The sequence below is a fragment of the Vulpes lagopus genome, chromosome 5 (assembly GCF_018345385.1).
Source record: "Vulpes lagopus strain Blue_001 chromosome 5, ASM1834538v1, whole genome shotgun sequence".
Lineage (NCBI taxonomy): Eukaryota > Metazoa > Chordata > Mammalia > Carnivora > Canidae > Vulpes > Vulpes lagopus.
In genome coordinates this window covers 8129812-8150503 of record NC_054828.1, presented here as the reverse complement: position 1 = coordinate 8150503, position 20692 = coordinate 8129812, and the positions used below count along the sequence as shown (strand labels likewise).

At 38.0% G+C, this 20692-nt stretch overlaps 1 protein-coding gene across 3 annotated transcripts in view; it reads left to right on the top strand.

Annotated features, from left to right (window-relative positions):
• XPNPEP3 (X-prolyl aminopeptidase 3) overlaps positions 1 to 20692 on the top strand; it is a 74405-nt gene that overhangs the window by 35689 nt on the left and 18024 nt on the right. For all 3 annotated transcript variants that reach the window (XM_041757514.1, XM_041757513.1, XM_041757515.1), the window contains 2 exons: positions 17638 to 17700; positions 18257 to 18370. In XM_041757514.1, coding sequence (XP_041613448.1) covers positions 17638 to 17700; positions 18257 to 18370 — 177 coding nt within the window. The remainder of the gene's footprint in view (positions 1 to 17637; positions 17701 to 18256; positions 18371 to 20692) is intronic.

Below are 20692 nucleotides of genomic sequence, written 5' to 3'. Positions count from 1 at the left end.
TTAGATTTTTAGTCAATGTTTTTCAAATTCAAACTGCTAAACCATTTTCCACAAGTAGCTCCTCCATAATAGATCCATCCTGTGAAATGCGAATCAAAAAGCACTAACATTTTTGCATATAATCATAGAGCTCCCATTTCTTCATCCATTTGGAGGACAGTAAGTCACTCTGGGAAGTGTATTAATTAGGTTAACTATTGTTCAGCTCTCTTTTTGGCTCTTCAAGAAAGGAGACTTTATCAGAGTCCTTTGCTCCAGTGGGCTTCTGAGTCAAAGCTAAAAAAAAAAAAAAAAAATTCTTTTGCTGTAAGCATCTCTTTAGGTACCAAAATTATGGTAGATTTTCCCTCTTGTGGTACTCATTTATTGGCTCCCTCCCCCTCAGCAACAGTCTGGCCTTTATTCCTTCTTTCATCACTAATTTTAACCCACACCTTTACCCCTACAGTAGAATTTTCTGGTTAGTCCTTTGCCAATAATAGGGGGATAGATTGCATATGTACAGAAAAATGGGACTGTACTGTTGGCAACCAAGGTAATTTTTATTTGAGCTTTAGTGGGACCAGTGGTCTCTGTCATTGTTTAGTGCATTGCTGCCTGGCTTGAGTTCCTCCATGTCCATTCATTTCATGGACCTTCATTGCCATTTCAAGAGAACAAATTAAGCTGTTAATGTATTTATTCCAATTACCTTCAAACCTTGGCATTGAATTTCTTTGGTAAGCATCATTATGGCTTGCCTTGTTTTGTCCTCAGAATTTCCATAGAGATTTCCAAAGAGCAGTGGCCCAAGTGGAGATCTTTTACCATCCAGTTCTTTATGGCCCACTTGTTAGACCGATTGCAAGGCAGTTGGCAGCAGCCTAGGATGAGTATTTACCTAAATAGCAAGGCTTCTATTTGTATCTAGTTCTATCACAGGTAAGAATATAATATAATTCAGCTCAGTGGACCAACTTGTTATTATTACCTTCTTCCATGAGGATTTTACTTTCTGCTGGACTCAGAACACCTCTTTTCCATACAGAATGACTCCTAATTCTGAAACTTCTGTAAACCAGACCAATTGCCTGGCATCCATGGGGCAGTTGGTCGAAAGAAGAGTCTCAAAGAAAAAAGACTCATAAATATGAGTCTATCCCATCTGCTAGTAGTATGCTTTATATAGTGCATTTCCATTTTATGATGAAACCTCTTTAGACATTGCCCTTCTTACTGGAATGTTTTTCTGACATCAGCAATGATATGATGTATTTCAGGACCAATTTGCTCTTATAAGTCTTTTAGGTATTAGGGCTATCTCAGTAAATGCCCCAAAATAAATCAGCAATTGTCTTTCAAAAGACATAGAGTGGAAAATAGCATCTAATAATATCTTAGCCCCAAAGCCCAGAGGTCACCTTGGGGTAGAGATTATGGCTTTTTTGGAAATTCCAGTAGGTATTAGCAGTGGCTGACACTTTATAATATTATTTCAGCATTAGGATCATATGGTCCTAACATGATAGCTTAAGCCATAGCCTTTTGCAGTTCTAAGAAATTTTTTTTGTTAAGGCCCCTAACCAAATAAGGCCTTTTCCATTGTGATTTTATAAATTGGAGTCAAGAACATCCCTAAATGAAGTATAGTTTTCCTAAAAGTCAAATATGTAGAGTAGGTATTGTTCAACCTCTTTAATCTGAGGGCCAGGGAGTGATAACAATTTATTCCTAGTGGTCTGTAATATGTCTCAGATTGCTCCAACCCATGTAATCTCTCCAAATTCCATAGTCTGTGTGGAGCCCTGGATTTCTAGCAAGGTTAGTCAGTCATCCACAATCAGTCATAGGACTTATGACCTTAGTAAAGTCGCTTTTAACTTGATTTACAATTTCAGATAAAAATAATCTTGGGGCACCTGGGTGGCTCAGTCAGTTAAGCATCTGACTCTTAGTCTCAACTCAGGACTTGATCTCCTGGTTGTGAGTTTAAGCTCTGCACTGGGCTCCATGCTGGGCTTGGAGCCTACTTTAAAAAAGAAAAGAAAATAATAATACCATCAATATATTATATTGTCCAACTATATTAGATCCCAGTCTTGCCTTATCAGATTGTGACAATATTCAGAAGAGTTTTCATATTTTTGAAGTAATATTATATATTGGAAACCATTCCACGTGAATGCAAATTGTTATAGACTCTCACTGGTGATTGATAACTAGAAAATTGCATTAGCTGGATCAATAGAAAATACCAATCACCTTTAGCTTGTATGTGTTGGATAGTGTGGACTGTACTAGAGACAGCTGAGGGGCAGCCCAAGTGGCTTAACGGTTTAATGCCACCTTCAGCCCAGGGCCTGATCCTGGAGACCTGGGATCGAGTCCCACGTCGGGCTCCCTGCATGGAGCCTGCTTCTCCCTCTGCCTTTGTGAGGCTCTGTGTGTGTGTGTGTGTGTGTGTGTGTGTGTGTGTCTCATGAATAAATAAATTAAAAAAGAAAGAAAAAAAGAAAGAAAACTTCACCTTAAAAAAAAAAAAAGAAAACTAGAGACAGCTGAGGCTCTTCCGGGTATAGTTTTATTGAGCCCCCTATAGTCTACGGTTAGTGACCTGATTCATCAGCTTTCCTTGTTGGCCACACTGGCCTATTGCAGTGAGTTTATGGACACTAAAATACTTGTATCTGACGTTTCCTCATTTAGGATAGTGATTTCTTACTGCCTTCCAGATATCCAATAATGTTTCCAATTTATTGTCTCAGGTTAATTCTAAAGGCTCCCACCTTGCATGTCCGATGAGTACTAGATGAAGGGAGGATCCAAGCTACTCCTTTTTTTTATCACCTAGTAGGGGGAAGAATTTTTATTCAAACATTATATTCATATCAACTATACATTCAGGTAAGGGAGACATTACAGCATCCTTTTTTTATCATACATGCCAACTTCTCTTTTTAAGATCTTATTTATTTATTTATTTATTTATTATTTATTTATTTATTTGTCTATCTTATTTATTTATTTATTTATTTATTTATTTATTTATTTATTTAAGAGCACAAGCGAGGGGGGTGGGACAGGGGGCTCAATTCCAGAACCCCAGAATCATGACCTGAACCAAAGGCAGACACTTAACCGACTGAGCCACCCAGGCACCCCTTTCATTCCAACTTCTAACCAGACTTTAATTTTCACTCTTTTCACAGTAGCATCCCCACAATACCTTGAAATGATTCTGTCATCCCTAAGGGGTTCGTTTGCAGCCTTAGGCAATGCTGCATAATGTGTCCCTGTATTCAGTAGATCTGAAACAGTTTATTCTCCACATCCAGCCATTCACTCACACATTTGTAAAATGTCTTGCGTTCCCTCCCAGAGATGGCCCTGGCCTTCATAGCAATCTTCTTTTTCCATTTTTATCTTTAAATTAAAAGCCTGTATTGTGACATCTGATAATTAGAATCTTTTTCTTTCTAAAGTCCTCTAAAACTCAAATAAATTGAATATATCTGCCTTGGGATTTTTTATACCCTGAGAAGTTTGAGGACAGGCAGTTACCAATTCTCTGCCTAACTGTAAAATTATCAAAGCTTGGTAGCTTTCAGTTTCTTCCTTTTTATATCATTTTTAATTAACCATATAAAAACTGAATTTTTTTTGAAGATTTTATTATTTATGAGAGACACAGAGAGAGGCAGAGACACAGGCAGAGGGAGATGCAGGCTCCCCCACGGAGCTCGATGTGGTACTCAATTCCAGGACCCCAGAATCATGATCTGAGCCAAAGGGAGACACTCAACCACTGAGCCACCCTGTCATCCCCAAAACTGAATTGTTTTAGGATCTGAATCGTTACCCCCCCCTTTCTTATTTTCTTTCCATTTGCTGTTTTCTTTTGTAAAATTTATATAGCATAAAGTTTAGTTTTTAAACCATTTTTAAGTATATGACTCAATAGCATTAAGTACATTCACATTGTTGTACAACCAGCACCATTATCTGTTTCCAGAACTTTTTCATCATCCCAAATAGAAACTCTGTTAACTATTAGACAATAACTTCACATTTTCCCTTCCCAGCCCCTGGTTTTGATGTTATATCAAAAACAATTATTACCAAATCCAAGGTCATGAAGCTTTTCCCCTGTGCTTTCCACTAAGAGTTTTAAAGTTTTAGCTCTAATGTTTTGGTCTTTGATTCATTTTTTAGTTAATTTTTTATGTGTTTCTTAGCAGAAACATATGGGTAAGTCTTCATGACCTCGGATTTGGCAATGGATCCTTATATATGATGCCAAAAGCAGTAGTAACAACAACAAAAAAATAAATTGGACTTCAACAAAATTAAAAAACTTTTGTACATCAAAAGACATTATCAAGAGTAAAAAGGTAATTTATGAACAAGAGAAATGTTTGCAGATCTCTACCTGATAACAATCTAACATCCAGAACATATAAAGAACTCTTAAAATTCAACAACAAAAAGATGAATGTCCAACTTTATTCTTTGTATGTCCTCTTTCTTGTTGGATTGTATTTCTCCTGTGAAGTCCTAAACTCATTTTTATCTTTTTATTATCCATAGGAGGAAGTTGATATTAAAGATCTGAAACTTTTTACATCCTCCTAGAGTCCAACAACAATGTCATATATGAAGTCCTTTATTACAGTGTCAGTCATAACCTAAGTAAGGAGCATCCATCCCATAACGGTGTTCATTTCCTTTATCAGATAGTCAGTGTAGTTCTACCTGCATCTACAGCATTTATGCAGCTTCAGGAGGCACTACCATGTATATAACAAGGGAGAGACAGGGCAATTACCCTTCTATGTTGGGCCTCTCCCTTAATCCATTCTAGTAAACTATGGATTGTCACGTCAACCACATTGAGCCTCTAACAATTTCCCTCCTCTCAGCAGTATTTAAAGCCGGAGATACTGCTCCTTCATATAATTCTCAGGAGCCATCTTTAAAAAGAATTCATCAAAAAAAAAAAAAAAAAAAAAAAAGAATTCATCAGTTTGTATCTAAATCTGCGCAGTGGCTCATTTCCTTCACTGAATAATCCCTTTCGTGATCTTTTATCCTCCATCATCAGTTTGCCCTACTTGAATTGGTTGTATTATGTCTCACAAGCTGATTTATCAAAAAATTAAAGTGGCCTGGGTTCCTTTGGTTGGAGCTCCACCTGCCGGCCATGAAAGTGAAACTTCTGAAGGAGAGTCCCGTTGCTTTCAGCTAAAAAAAAAAGCTAATACAAAGGAGCAAACACTACCACTAAATTTTTAACAGAACTGCCATTAATTTGCAATTCCCTTCCAGTCCATTTTACTACCTGCTAAAAGTAAAGTTCAGCTTTTGTCATTTCCTGATTCCACAGATTTCAAAGTCAGTGCTAATTCAAACCAAGGATGGCTTGTCAGTCACCCGAGCTCATAATGGCATTTTCATCATCTTTATCAGAATCATTCTTTTTCTTTCAAAGTAATGCTTTAACCATATACTTAAGAATAATTCAGATATGCTGGAACAACTGGATATCCACATTCAAAAGAACGATGTTGAATCCATACCTTAGGAAACCCAGGCTGGCTCAGTGGTTGAACATCTGCCTTCAGCTCAGGTCGTGATCCCAAGATCCTGGGATCAAGTCCCGCATCAGGCTCCCCGTGGGGATCCTGCTTCTTTCTCCCTCTGCCTATGTTTCTGCCTCTCTCCTTGTGTGTCTATCATGAATAAATAAAAGTCTTCTAAAAAACAAAACAAAACAAAAAAGAATCCCTACGTCATACCATGTACAAAAATTAACTCAAAATCAAAGACCTAAATGTAAGAGCTAAAACTGTAAAGTTCTTAGCAGAAATGTAGATGTGAATCTTCATGACCTTGAATTTGGCAGTGGATTCTTAGGTATGACACCAAAATAAGCAACATAAGAAAAATAGATAAATTGGACTTCATCAAAGTTAAAAACTTCTGTGCATCAATCAATTGACATCAAAAAAGTGAAGGCAGCCTACAGAATAGGAGAAAATATTTGCAAGCCATATATACAATAAAGATCTAGTATCTGGAATATGTAAAGAACTCTTGCAACTCAAAAACAAAAAGATAACCCAGTAAAAAATGGGCAGAAGGGCTACCTGTGTTGCTCAATTGGTTAAGCATCTGCCTTCAGTTCAGGTCATGATCCCGGGGTCCTGGGATCGAGCCCTGAGTTGGGCTTCCTGCTCAGTGGGGAGCCTGCTTCTCCCTCCCCCAGCCTTCCCCACTGGTCATGTGCTCGCACTCTCTCCCTCTCTCTCTTTCCCTCAAATAAACAAACAATCTCTTTTAAAAAATGGGCAGAGTACTTAAATGGACATTTCTCCAAAGAAGATATACAAATGATCAATAAGCAATGAAAAGATGCTTAATATCATTAGCTGTTATGGAAATGCAAATCAGGGCAGCCCCAGTGGCGCAGCGGTTTAGCACCGCCTGCAGCCTGGGGTGTGATCCTGGAGACCCGGGATCGAGTCCCACATCAGGCTTCCTGCATGGAGCCTGCTTCTCCCCCTGCCTGTGTCTCTGCCTCTCTCTCGCTCTCTCTGAATGAATAAATAAATAAATCTTTAAAAAAAAAAAGAAAAAGAAAAAAGAAAATGCAAATCAAACCCAAAATGATATACTACTTCATACCCAGTAAGATGGTTATAATTTAAAAACAGGGATCCCTGGGTGGCGCAGCGGTTTAGTGCCTGCCTTTGGCCCAGGGCGCAATCCTGGAGACCCAGGATCGAATCCCACATCGGGCTTCCGGTGCATGGAGCCTGCTTCTCCCTCTGCCTGTGTCTCTGCCTCTCTCTCTCTCTCTCTCTGTGACTATCATAAATAAATAAATTAAAAAAAAAAAAACTAAAGAGGGGAGGATGGCAGTGGAATAGGAGAACGCTAGACTCACTTCATCCCACAAATACAACTAGATAACTACTAAATCATCTTAAATACCCCAGAAATTGATCTGAAGACTGGCAGGACAAACTTCCCTAAAGATAAGGAAGAAGACACATTGGAGAAGGTAGGAAGTGTGGAGAAAATCAGATTGTGGTCTCTGGTGGGGAGAGAGCCACAGTCCTAGTAAAGTGCAAGAGACAAAGCTAATACACAAGGAAGCACACGGGGAAGACAAATCCCCTTAGCAATTGGCTTGGAAAGTGAGAGGGCCCAAATTTTGTGAGTTCTTGCAACCAGCAGGCTTAAAGCCTGGAGTTTGAAAACTCAGCATGTTTGGCTCCGAAGGAACTCAGAGGATATTGAGGCTGTTTTTGGAGAAAAAGCAGGGAAAACAACCTGTGGACATACACCATGGGAACAACTATCTGAAAAGGACCTGGGGCACACAGTGTGAGGGTTAGTTGCTCATCTGAGAGCATGTCCCAAAGAGGCAGTAGTCACAGAGAGATCCCTCTAGAACAAAGGAACTGGCAGGCTCCATTTCTCTCTCCTACCCTTCAGCATAAGCACTGGGCCACCTGTGAGAATCAACACAGCGCCAACACTTACTACCTAACATGCTTATACCAAGCCCCACCCCCCAGCACTCTGGTGGAACAGCCTTTCCTAGTCACACTTTTTCTCAGTCTCATTGGACCCTCTACCCCAGAACAGTGGCCCAAACCCTTGCCAACACCATATCTACTGGCCAAGGAGTTTTGCAAGGCCTTGGTTCCAGTCGCAGCAGCAATAGGTCTCATTTCACAAGCAGACCAAAGCACACCAGTGGAAATGCACCACATTCAGGCCAGGGACCAGATCCTGCTCATAACAGGCAAAGAGAGCCCCTATAGACAACTGGCATGAAGGATAAAGCAGCCAGGACACAATAGCAGGGTGCAAGCAGCACACATTGGAGATACTCTCAGAAGTGGCCAGCAATGGGGAACGGCACACTACACTGCAGGACATTATAGGACCTCTTCTTCATAAAACCATTACCCTCAACAACAAGAGATATACCTGACTCTCCTAACATACAGAAACAAGCAGAGACTTAAACAAAATGAAATAACAGAGGAATTTTCCCCAAATGAAAGAACAGGACAAGGCCATGGCCAGAGAGCTACACAAAAGAGATATAAATAACATGCTTGATGGAGAATTTAAAACAATGATCATACTGGACTTGAGAAAAGAGTGGAAGACATCAGTGAGACCATTAACACAGAGGTAAGGGAATAACAGCAGAGATAAGGCCTCAGTAAATAAATGAGAAACATGCTTGATGGCATGAACAGCAGGCTGGAAGAAGCAGAGAAACAAACTAATGACCTAGAAAACAGAGTAATGGAAAGTAATCAAGATGAAGAAAAGAAAAAGAAATTATGCAAAATGAGAACAGACTTAGGGAACTCAGTGACTCTATCAAACATAACATGATAGGAATCCTAGAAGAAGAGAGAGAAAAGGGAACAGAGAATTTATTTGAAGAAATAATAGCTGAAAACTTTCCTAATCTGGGGAAGGAAGCGTACTGAGATCCAGGAGGTACAGAAAACCCCCAACAAAGTAGAAAAAAAAAAAAAAGATCCACACCAAGTCATACTGTAATTAAAAAATTAAAATGGCAAAATATAGGGGCACCTGGCTGGCTCAGTTGATAGAGCTTGCAGATCTTGATCTCAGGTTCGTGAGTTTGAGCCCAGTATTGGTGTGGAGGTTGTTTAAATAAGTAAACTTGAAATAATAAATGAATAAATAGCAAAATACAGTGATTAAAAAATACTAGACAAAAGACAGTTATATATAAAGGAAACTCCATAAGGCTATCAGATTTTTCAGCAGAAACTTTCCAAGCCAGAAAGGAGTGGCATGATATAGTCAAAGTACTGAGGAAAAACCTGCAGCCAAGAATACTCTATTCAGTAAGGCTATCTTCAGAATACAAGGAAAAATAAAAGTTTTCCAGATCAACAAAAACTAAAGGAACTCATGACTAATAAATCAGCCCTGCAAGAAATATTAAAGGGGACTCTGAATAGAAAGACCAAAAATGACAGTATGAAGGTAAGAAACCCAAAAGTGGTAAAAATGAATATTTTTGTTAAAAATCAGCCAAAGAACTCACAAAATAAAAAGATGTCAAATATGACACCATATACCTAAAACATGGGGGTAAGGGGAAGAAGAGAAAGGATGGGTTGAAACTTAAATGACCATCAACTTAATATAGACTGCTATCTGCAGAAAATGTTATATACAAACTTAATGGTAACCACTAATAGATATACAAAGAATAAAGAGAAAGAAATCCAAATATATCACCAAAGCAAACGAGCAAACCACAAGAGAGAGAGACAAGAAAGGATCAGAGAAAATCTTCAGAAACAATCACAAAATAAGTAATAAAATAGCAATAATTACATATCTATGAATACTTTGAAGTAAATGGACTAAACACTCCAATCAAGACATAGGATGACAAAATGCGTTTAAAAAAATAAAAAAAGACCCCATCTATATCTACAGTCTACAGACGACAGACCATCTGTAGTGTATAGAGACTCACTTTAGACCTAAAGACACCTGCATATTGGAAGTAAGGGAATGGAGAAACATTTATCATGCAAATGTATGTAAAAGGAAAGCCAGAGTAGGGGCGCCTGGGTGTCTTGGTTAAGCATCTACCTTCAGCGCAGATCATGATTCTGTGGTTCTGGGATTGAGCCCCACCTCAGGGTCCCTCCTTAGTGGGGAACCTGCTTTTCCCTCCCTCTCTCACTCCCCCTGCTGTGTGCTTGCTCTTGCTCTCTCTCTCTCTCTCTCCTGCTCTCTCTAAAATAAATAAAATCTTTTAAAAAAAAAAAAAAAGGAAAGCCAGAGTAGCAATACTTATATCAGACAAAATAGACTTTAAAACAAAGACTACACCATTCTCTTACACTATACACAAAGATAAACTCAAAATGGTTGAAAGATGTAAATGTGAGACAAGAATCCATCAAAATTCTAAAGGAGAATACAGGCAACAACCTTTTTGAACTTGGCCACAGTAACTTCTTGCAAGACACATCTATCAAGGCAAAGGAAACAAAAGCAAAAATGAACTCTTGGTACTTAATCAGGATAAAAACTTCTGCACAGCAAAAGAAACAGTTAACAAAACTAAAAGACAACCTACCGAATGGGAAAAGATATTTGCAAATGACCTATCAGATAAAGGGCTAGTATCCAAGATCTATAAAGAACTTATTAAACTCAACACCCAAGAAACAAAAAATCCAATCATGAGATGGGCAGAAGACATGAACAGAAATTTCACCAAAGAAGACATACACATGGCCAACAAGCACATGAGAAAATGCTCCACATCATTTGCCATCAGGGAAGTACAAATCAAAACTGTAGTAAGATACCACCTCACACTAGTGAGAATGGCAAAAATTAACAAGACAGGAAACAAATGTTGGAAAGGATGTGGAGAAGGGCGAACCCTCTTGCACCATTGGAATGCAAATTGGTGCAGCCACTCTGGAAAACAGTGTGGAAGTTCCTCAAAAAGTTAAAAATAGAGCTACCCTATGACCCAGCAGTTGCACCACTGGGTATTTACCCCAAAGATACAGATGTTCATAGCAGCAATGTCCACAATAGCCAAACTGTGGAAGGAGCCACGATATCCTTCAACAGATGAATGGATAAAGAAGATAGACACCACACACACACACACACACACACACACACACACACACACACACACTGAGATATTAGCCATCAAAAAGGACGAATACCCACCATTTGCTTCGATGTGGATGGAACTAGAGAGTATTATGCTGAGTGAAGTAAGTCAATTCGAGAAGGACAATCATCATATGGTTTCACTCATACGGGGAGTATAAGAAATAGTGAAAGGGATTATAAGGGGAAGGGAACTGAGTGGGAAAAATTAGAGGGAGACATACCATGAGAGACTCCAAACTCTGGGAAATAAACAAAGGGTTGCAGAAGGGGAGGTGGGCACTGAGGAGGGCACTTGATGGGATGAGCACTGGGTGTTATACTATATATTGGTAAATCGAACTTCAATAAAAACAAGTGAAAAAAAAAAACAGACTATAACAAGAGACAAAAAGGACACTATATAGTAAGGGAACAATCCAACAAGAAGATATAATAATTTTAGGTATTTATACACCCAATGTGGAAGCACCCAAATACATAAAACAGTTAATAACAAACATGAAGTAATCAATAATACAATAAGAGTAGGGGATTATAACAGTCTGCTTACATCAATGGACAGATGGTCTAAACAGAAAATCAACAAGGAAACAATGACTTTGAATGACATAGTGGACAGATGGGTTTTATAGATCTATTCAGAACATTCCATCCTAAGACAGAAGAATACACATTCTTTTCAAGTGCACATGAAATATTCTTCAGAATAGATTACATTAGGTCACAAAACAAACCTCAACAAATTCCAAAAGATTGAAGTTATACCATGCATATTTTCTGACCACAGCACTATGAAACTAGAAGTCAACCAACAAGAAAAAATCTGGAAAGACCACAAATACATAGGAGTTAAATAACATGCTACTCAGCAGTGAATGGGTCAGCCAGGAGGAAAAAAAAAAAAAAGGAAATTTTAAAAAATACATGGAACCAAATGAAAATGAGACCACAACATTTTAATGCAGCAAATGGATGCAGCAAAACAAGTCCTAAAAGGGAATTTTATAGCAATAGAGGCCTACCTCAAGAAGCAAGAAAAACCTCAAATAAACAACCTAACCTTACTCCTAAAGGAGCTAGAAGAAAAACAAAAAATGAAGCCTAACACCAGCAAAAGGAAGGAACTAATAAAGATGAGACCAGAAATAAATACTATAGAAACTAAAAAAAACAGTAGAACAGATCAATAAAACCAGGAACTGGTTGTTTGAAAAAAAAATCAATAAAATTGATAAACCTCTAGCCAGACTCCAAGAAAAAAAGGGCCCAGATAAAAGAAATCACAAATGAAAGAGGAGAAATAACAAACACCACAGAAATATAAACAACTGTAAGAGACTATTATGAAAAACAGTATGCCAACAAATTGTACAACGTAGAAGAAATGGATAAATTCCTAGAAACATAACCTACCATAACAAATAGGAAGAAATAGAAAATTTGAACAAACCCATTACCAGCAAAGAAATTGAATCAGTACTCAAAAAACTCCCAACAAACAAAAGTTCAGGACCAAATGGCTTCACAAGTAAATTCTAGCAAACATTTTAGAAAATTAATGCCTGGGACGCCTGGATGGTCCTCCCTCTCTCTCTCTCTCTCTCTCTCTCTCTCTCTCTCTCTCTCTCTTGAATAAAAAATCTAAAAACTAAAAAAAAAAAAAAAGTTAATGCCTGTTCTCAAACTATTCCGAAAAATAGAAAAGGAAAGTAAACTTCCAGATTTATTGTATGAGGCCATCCTTACCCTGATAACAAAATCAGATAAAGACCCAAATGAAAAAGAACTATAAGCCAATATCTGTGATGAACATAGATGCAAATGTTCTCAACAAAGTACTAGCACAGCAAATGTAGCAATACATTTAAAAAGTCATCCACAATCAAGTGGGATTTTTTTCCTGGGTTGCAAAGGTGGTTCAATATTCACAAATCAATCAACATGATATAGCCCATCAGTAAGAACCATATGATCATTTCAATAGATGCAGAAAAAGCATTTGACAAAGTGCAACATTGATCCATGATAAAAACCCTCAAGAAAGTAAATTTAGAGGGAACATAACATAATAAAGATCGTATGTGAAAAATCCACAGCTAACATCATTCTCAGTGGGAAGAAATCGATCCTTTCCCCAAGGCTAGGATCAAGATAAGGATGTCCCCACTCAGTACTTTTATTCAACGTAGTACTGAAGCAGTCAGACAACAAAAAGCAATAAAAGGTATCCAAATTGATAAGGAAGAGATAAAATTTTCACTATTTGCAGATGACATTATACTATTTGTAGAGAACCTGAAAAACTACCAAAAAACTGCAAGAACTGATAAATTCAGTAAAGTTGCAGGATACAGAATCAATCTACAGAAAACTGTTGTATTTCTATGCACCAATAATGAAACAACAGAAAAAGAAATTAAGAAAACAATCCCATTTACAATTGCCCCAAAAAGAATAAGATACCTGGGAATAAACCCAACCAAAGAAATGAAAGACCTGTACTCTGAAAACTGTAAAACACTGATGAAAGAAATCGAAGGGACACAAAGAAATGGAAAGACATTCCATTCTCATTGTTTGGAAGAACAAATAGTATTAAAATGCCTATACTACCCAAAGCAGTCTACACATTTAATGCAATCCCTATCACAATACCAACAGCATTTTTCACAGAACTAGAACAAACCTAAAATTTGTATAGAATCACAAAAGACCCTGAATAACCAAAGCAATCTTTAAAAAGGCAAAGCTAGAGGTACCACAGTTCTGCACTGTGATATCAAGTTATTTCAAAGCTGTAGTCATCAAAACAGTATTGTACTGGCACAAAAACAGACTCATAGATCAGTGGAACACAATAGAGAGCCCAAGGACGCTGGGTGGCTCAGCAGTTGAGGATCTGCCTTCAGCTCAGGGTGTGATCCCAGGGTCCTGGGATCAAGTCACATATTGGGCCCCCTGCAGGAAGCTAGCTTCTCTCTGCCTATGTCTCTGCCTCTCTCTGTGTGTCTTTCATGAATAAATAAATAAAATCTTAAAAAAAAAAAAAGAATAGAGAGCCCAGAAATAAACCCATGCTTATATGGTCAATTAATCTTGACAAAGCAAGAAAAAATATCCAATGGGGAAAAGACAGTCTCTTGAATAAAATCTTGCTGGGAGAACTAGATAACAACATGCAAAAGAATGAAGCTGGACCATTTTCTTACACCATACACAAAATAGATTAAAGACCTAAATGGAAAAAAAAAAAAAAAAAGACCTAAATGTAAGACCTGAAATCATAAAAATACTTAAGGAAAGCACACGCAATAATTTCTCTGACATTGGCTGTAGCTACTTTTTTCTAAATAGGTCTCCTTTGGGGCACCTGGGTGGCTCAGTTGGTTAAGTGTCCAACTCTTGATTTTGGCTGGGGTCATGATCTCAGGGTCATGAAATCAAGCTTCATGTTGGGCTCCACACTGGGCATGGAGCCTGCTTAAGATTCTCTCTCTTCCTCTGCCCCCCCACCTCGAGCACAACGGCACTCTCCGTCTCTCTTAAAAAAAAAAAAAATCCTCCAAGGGAAGGGAAACAAAAGCAAAAATAAACTGTTGGGACTACATCAAAATAAAAAGCTTCTGTACAATGAAGGAAGCAATAAACAAACCTAAAAAGCAGCCTACAGAATGGGAGAAGATATTTGCAAATGATATCTAACACCTAATAAAGAGTTAGTATCCAGGGACACCTGCTTGAGCATCTGCCTTTGGCTGAGGGCATGATCCTGAAGTCCCAGGATCGAGTCCCACATCGGGCTCCCTGCATGGACCCTGCTTCTCTCTACCTATGTCTCTGCCTCTGTGTCTCTCTTGAATACATTTCTTTTTAAGTATCCAAAATACATAAAGAACTTATACAACACAACACCCCAAAACCTAATAATCTAGTTTTTAAAATGGCAGAAGACATGGGCAGACATTTCTGTAGAGATGCTCATCATTGCTTATCAGGGAAATACAAATCAGATCATAATGAGATACCACCTCACGCCTGTCAGAATGGCTAAAATAAAAAACACAAGAAACACCAAGTATTGGCAAGGATGTGAAGAAAAATGAACCCTGTGCACTATTGGTAGGAATGCAAAACTGGTGCATCCATTATGGAAAAAAGAGTTTCCTCAAAAAGTTAAAAGTAGAACTGCCCTGTGATCCAGTAATTGCACCACTGGGTATTTGCCCAACGAATACAAAAACACTAATTCTTTTTTTTTTTTTTTTTTAAGATTTTATTTATTCATTCATAAGAGACACAGAGAGAGAGATTGAGAGGCAGAGACACAGGCAGAGGGAGAAGCAGGCTCCCTGCAGGGAGCCTAACATGGTACTCAATCCCAGGTCTCCAGGATCAGGCCCCAGGCTGAAGGTGGCACTAAACCGCTGAGCCATCTGGGCTGCCCCAAAAACACTAATTCAAAGGGATATGTACACCCCTATGTTTATAGCCAGATTATTTACGATAGCCAAGGTAGTGAAGCAACCCAAGTGCCCATCGATTGATGAGTGGATAAAGAAGAGTAGGATGGATAGATAGGTAAAATGGAATATTAACCATTAAGAAATGAAATCTTACATTTACAATAACATAATGGAGCTAAATGGTATAATACTAAGTGAAATAAGAGAAAGATACCATATGATTTCACTCATGTGGAATTTAAGAAACAAATGAGCAAAGGAGAAAAAAGAGAGAAAACCAAGAAACAGACTTCAACTATAGAGAACAAACTGATGGTTACCAGAGGGCAGGTGAGTTGGGGGTGGGGGGGGGAATGAGTGAAATAGGTGATTAAGGAGTGCATTAATGATGAGCACTGGGTGATTAAGATGTAAAAATAAACTTAAAAAATTAAAACACACACACACAAAATAACAAATGTTGGTAAGGAAGTGGGAAAGTTGGAACCTTTCACATTACCAGTGTGACTGTGGAATGGTTCAACCACTGTGGAATAACTTGGAGGTTTCTGAAGAACTCAAACATAGAATTGTCTTGTGACCTAGCAACTCTGCTCCTAGGTATATACTCAGAAGAACTAAAAAAGGTACTGAAACAGATACTTGTACACAAATGTTCACAGAAGCAGTGTTCACAATAGCCAAAAGATGCAAACAACCCATGTATCCAGTCAGTAGATGAACACATAAGTGTGTGTGTGTGTGTGTGTATGCATGCACAAAATTTTTCTGTGCTATTTACTTACCAGAGTTTTGAAAGGAAATAATAAAAAGACAAAGGTGCAGGTAAGAGTCAAAAAAAGAAAGTTCCCTCTTTTTAGTGAGTGAGCCTCAGCGAAAATACCACACATTTTCCTTTTTTTTTTGCTTTAGCTTCATGCTACAAATGTAGCACTAACAAGTTATTCATCAACATTTGTACATGTATATAGATAAATATCCTTCAACTTTCATTGTAATTGCTAATTCATTCAGAAGATATTTATTATTTACTATGTTGCCAGGTACTGTTCTAGATTCTAGAGACCAAGTGGTGAGCAACACAGACTTGCCATGTGACCCTGTCCTCAGTGTACATTCTAGTTGAGGAGAGACAGTAAACAAACATGCTGTATAGTCAGCTGGAATTAAATGCTGTGCAGAAAAACAAAGCAGTGGAAGGGGATGAAGTGTGGTAGAAGTGCTGCTTTAAGTAGGTGGTCAGAAAGGCATCTATCAGGATGAAACATTTGAGGAAGGATCAGAATGAGAACAGGAGCAAGCCATGCAGCTACTTGCACTAGCTCACTTGCTTTCCCTATGGTGATGTCATTGACTCATATTTGTAAATGTTATTAAAAACATTCCTTCCCATGTTGCCTTCACTCTTAAAACAACTCTAGAGAAATTCCTTTCTAGTGGTGGTATTATTGTATAGTCCTATACATGTGCAACTGACTTGTTTTTATCCCACAGACGTGGGAAATATAGCTGACGGCTTTCCTTTCCACACTGGCTGCCAGAAAACTCATAAATTTGCAGCCCATCCATAGTGCTATAGTAATCATGAAGGTCATTATGGTATGCATTATTAGTTTTTTGAGCTCCATTCCACTTAAGGCTTGCTTTTCTTTAACTCTGCCATAAATTTATGCTATCTTGTATTTTGTGCATTTTAATCAAAATCTTTTTTGATGCCTGGGTGTCTCAGTGGTTGAGCATCTGACTGCGGCTCAAGGTGTAATCCTGGGGTCCTGGGATCAAGTCCCATATCGGGTTCCCTGCATGGAGCCTGCTTCTTCCTCTGCCTGCATCTGTGCCTCTGTCTCTGTGTCTCTCATGAAAAATAAATAAAATCTTTTTAAAAAATCTTTTTTTTGGAATAAGGTACACTGGTGAATTATAAACATATATGTTCATTAAAAAAAAAAAACACACACACACACACACACCATATAGTATTTACACGATAGGTCACTGATTCTGAACTTGGGGCAGTTTTGTTCTTTGGAGAATATTTGGCAATATCTGATTATCACAGTTGGGAAGTGCTGTTGGCACCCTACAAAGAGTTATCTAGTCCAAAATGTCAAAATTGCTGAGGTTGGGAAACCTTAAAATAGACTGGACCATTCAATCCATAATTTTATACGTTTCTAGACTGTTTTGTAACATAAATGACAAATTTATTCCCTTGTAACTTACTCTAGCATACCAGTGTATATTCTGAGTGTGATCGTTGGGTCACCCTTCCACTAAATCTGTCATCAGTCAAATAGTCCTGAAAGCAATAGTTTCCTCTTCAGAATCTGTTTCATCGTACCCACAAAATCACAACTTCAGATTAACAAAATTGGGGAGAATGGTGCTTTTCATTTGAACTCCAGTATTTTTGAATGTTTTGAGTCAGCAGCATACTTAAAATGACACTGTTCACCCTTCATTCTGTTTACAGGCTTTCATAGAGACCATGTTTGCCAGTAAAGCTCCTATGGAAGAAGGCTTTCTTTACGCTAAGGTGAGCTTTAAAACATTGGAAAGATTTTGTTGGAAGCAAAAATAGTAAAGTAATTTCATTGATTTGTAGATGGCATCCAGTTGGCTTTCATGTAAGTGACCTCAGTGGAAAGGATTTGGTTCTTCAGTATTGCTGATAATTTATTAGATGTGTCTGAAATACGCAGAGCTACAATTAAAATTAATATCACATAGCTGTTGTAAAAATGCAAGCATATTCCAGTGTTTATCTAAATAAGAATAAAAAACACGAACTTAACTATATCTCTGTACTCAGCCTTGATCATAGGTTTTCAATATTCTCTTCTGGACTTAATTTGAAAATTGTAGGAAATTTAGAGCACTCAGAGGAACAGAACAGACTTAATAATAAGGTCAAATAACAGGATTGGCAGGGAATAAAAAATAACCTGGAATTGCAGCACAGTAAGTTTGGTTAGATTTGATAACTTGTTTTCCAGTAATGATGGGAAAGAAGTACTTAAATGGAGAGAGCCTGTGCTGGCACAGCCCTGAGGAAATCCTATCTTCAGTCATGCTTGGCTCTTGTTTTTCAGTTTGAATTTGAATGCCGGGCCCGTGGTGCAGACATCTTGGCCTACCCGCCTGTAGTCGCTGGAGGTAATCGGTCAAACACTTTGCACTATGTGAAGAATAATCAGCTCATCAAGGTACACGAATTGCCCTTCAGAGTCACTTCCTATGATGCCACTTCTAAAGCACTTTATTATAAAATGATTTTACATACATTATCTCATTCGATCCTCCCATTGGCACTGTGAGATAGGAGCAATTATTAACATGCCTGTTCAACAGATGAGGAAAATAAACTTTAAAAATTATGCAACTCATTTGGGCAGAGCTGAGAATTCTACCCTAAAGCCTCTGCTCATTTTAATTTTTTCTGCTCTTTTTTTTTTTTTTTTTTTTTAAGATTTTATCCATTTATTCGTGAGAAACACAGAGAGAGGCAGAGACATAGGCAGAGGGAGAAGAAGCAGGCTCCCTGCAGGAGCCCCACATGAGACTCAATCCCGGAATTCTGGGATCACGTCCTGAGCCGAAGGCAGACTGCAACCGCTGAGCCACCCAGGCATCCCTCTGCTCATATATTTTAATAACACTCCTTCTCAGAGGACTTGGGCAACAGCAGGCCATGAATATGAGCAGACAGATTTTGGTAGTACCTTATTGTTTTCTCCCCAAGTATCTATACAAGTAAAGAATTATATACGCCTTTATTAAGCCCACTTTTTTTAAAGATGGGGAAAGGGTTTGTTTGTTTTTTGGAGCCCAACACAGGGCTTAAACTCGTGACCATGAGATCAAGACCTGGGCTGAGATCAAGAGTCAGACGCTTAACTGACTGAGCCACTCAGGCACCCCAAAGTTCACTTTTAATTATCTGTTTTCATTTTCAGTAATTTCAGAAGAATAAATATAACAAACATATAAATTATACAACATATTTTTTATTTTTATTTTTATTATTTATTTTTTTATTTATTTATGATAGTCAGAGAGAGAGAGAGAGAGAGAGAGGCAGAGACACAGGCAGAGGGAGAAGCAGACTCCATGCACCGGGAGCCCGATGTGGGATTCGATCCCGGGTCTCCAGGATCACGCCCTGGGCCAAAGGCAGGCGCCAAACCGCTGCGCCACCCAGAGATCCCACAACATATTTTTTAAATGAATACTCATGAACTGATGCCTCATTGAAGAGCTAGAACATTACTAGTTCCATGCATCTACTTCTATGTCTTTATGCTCTGCTATCCTATTGCCTCCCTCCCAGAGATAAGTAATTGGTTATCCTAAATTTTTCTTTGTCGTTGCCTTGATTTTTTTAAGTAGTTGTATGACGTATACATGATTCCCAAAACAATATTAATTAGTTCTGCTCGTTTGTAAATTATGTAAAAATTAAGTACTGCTATATGTAGTTTTTTGGGACTTTTTAAATTTGTAAATGTGAAAAACAATAGATTTTTTCCCAAGTATTTGTATTTGTTTATATTCCTACTGTTGATATGTAATTTTGTTGACTATACCCTCTCTATCCCTTGATGTTAATCAGACTTCTTTATTTCTGCCATTCTAATTGGTATAAAACAGTATCTCATCGTGGTCTTAATTTCCATTACCTTAATTACTAGTGAAACTAAGCATCTTTTTTATCTTTAGCATTATTAGTTTCAACTTGCTGATGTGTTGTTTAGGATATTCTGATCTGTATTCGTGAGATTGATTTATTTTTCTCATACTTTTCTGATTTTCATATCAAGGCCAGGAAAAATTAAAAGAGTCTTGGGATCAAGCCCCATATCCAGCTCCCTACTTGGCAGGGAGTCTGCTTCTCCCTCTGCTCCTCCCTCTCTCCCTACTTGTGGTCTCTCTCTTGCTCACTCTTTCTCTCAAATAAATAAGTAAAATCTTTAAAAAAAAAAAAAATAAGCATACATTTACCCTGTGCACCAGTAATTCCATTTATAACCATTTTTCAGGAAAAATTAAAACATAGATCCACAAAATGCCTTGTATAATAATGTCCATAGCAGGTTCGCTCCTAATAGGACAGGCATCCATCACCAGGATATTAGATAAGGAAATTGCCATGTGGTGTATTCTTCAAATAAAAAGGAACAAACCACTGCACTACCAACCAGTGATCTCAAAAGCATTATGCTGAGTGAATAAACCAGACACAAAAAATTATAAATTATGTGATACCATCTACATGAAGTTCTAAAATGGGCAAAACTAATCTATGTTTATAGAAATCAGATTAGCGGTTGCTTCTCATAGGAATATTGGCTGGGAAGGGGCCTGATGGCATGGTTACATGGGTATATACATATGACAATACTAACTTAACTCTATGTTCTTAAGTTCTGTGTTTCACTGTGCATACATTAAATCTCAAAAACTTTGGCTAAAAAAAGAAATCTTAAAAAAAAAAAAAAGAAAAGAAATCTTCCAGAGGTTTGCTGAGT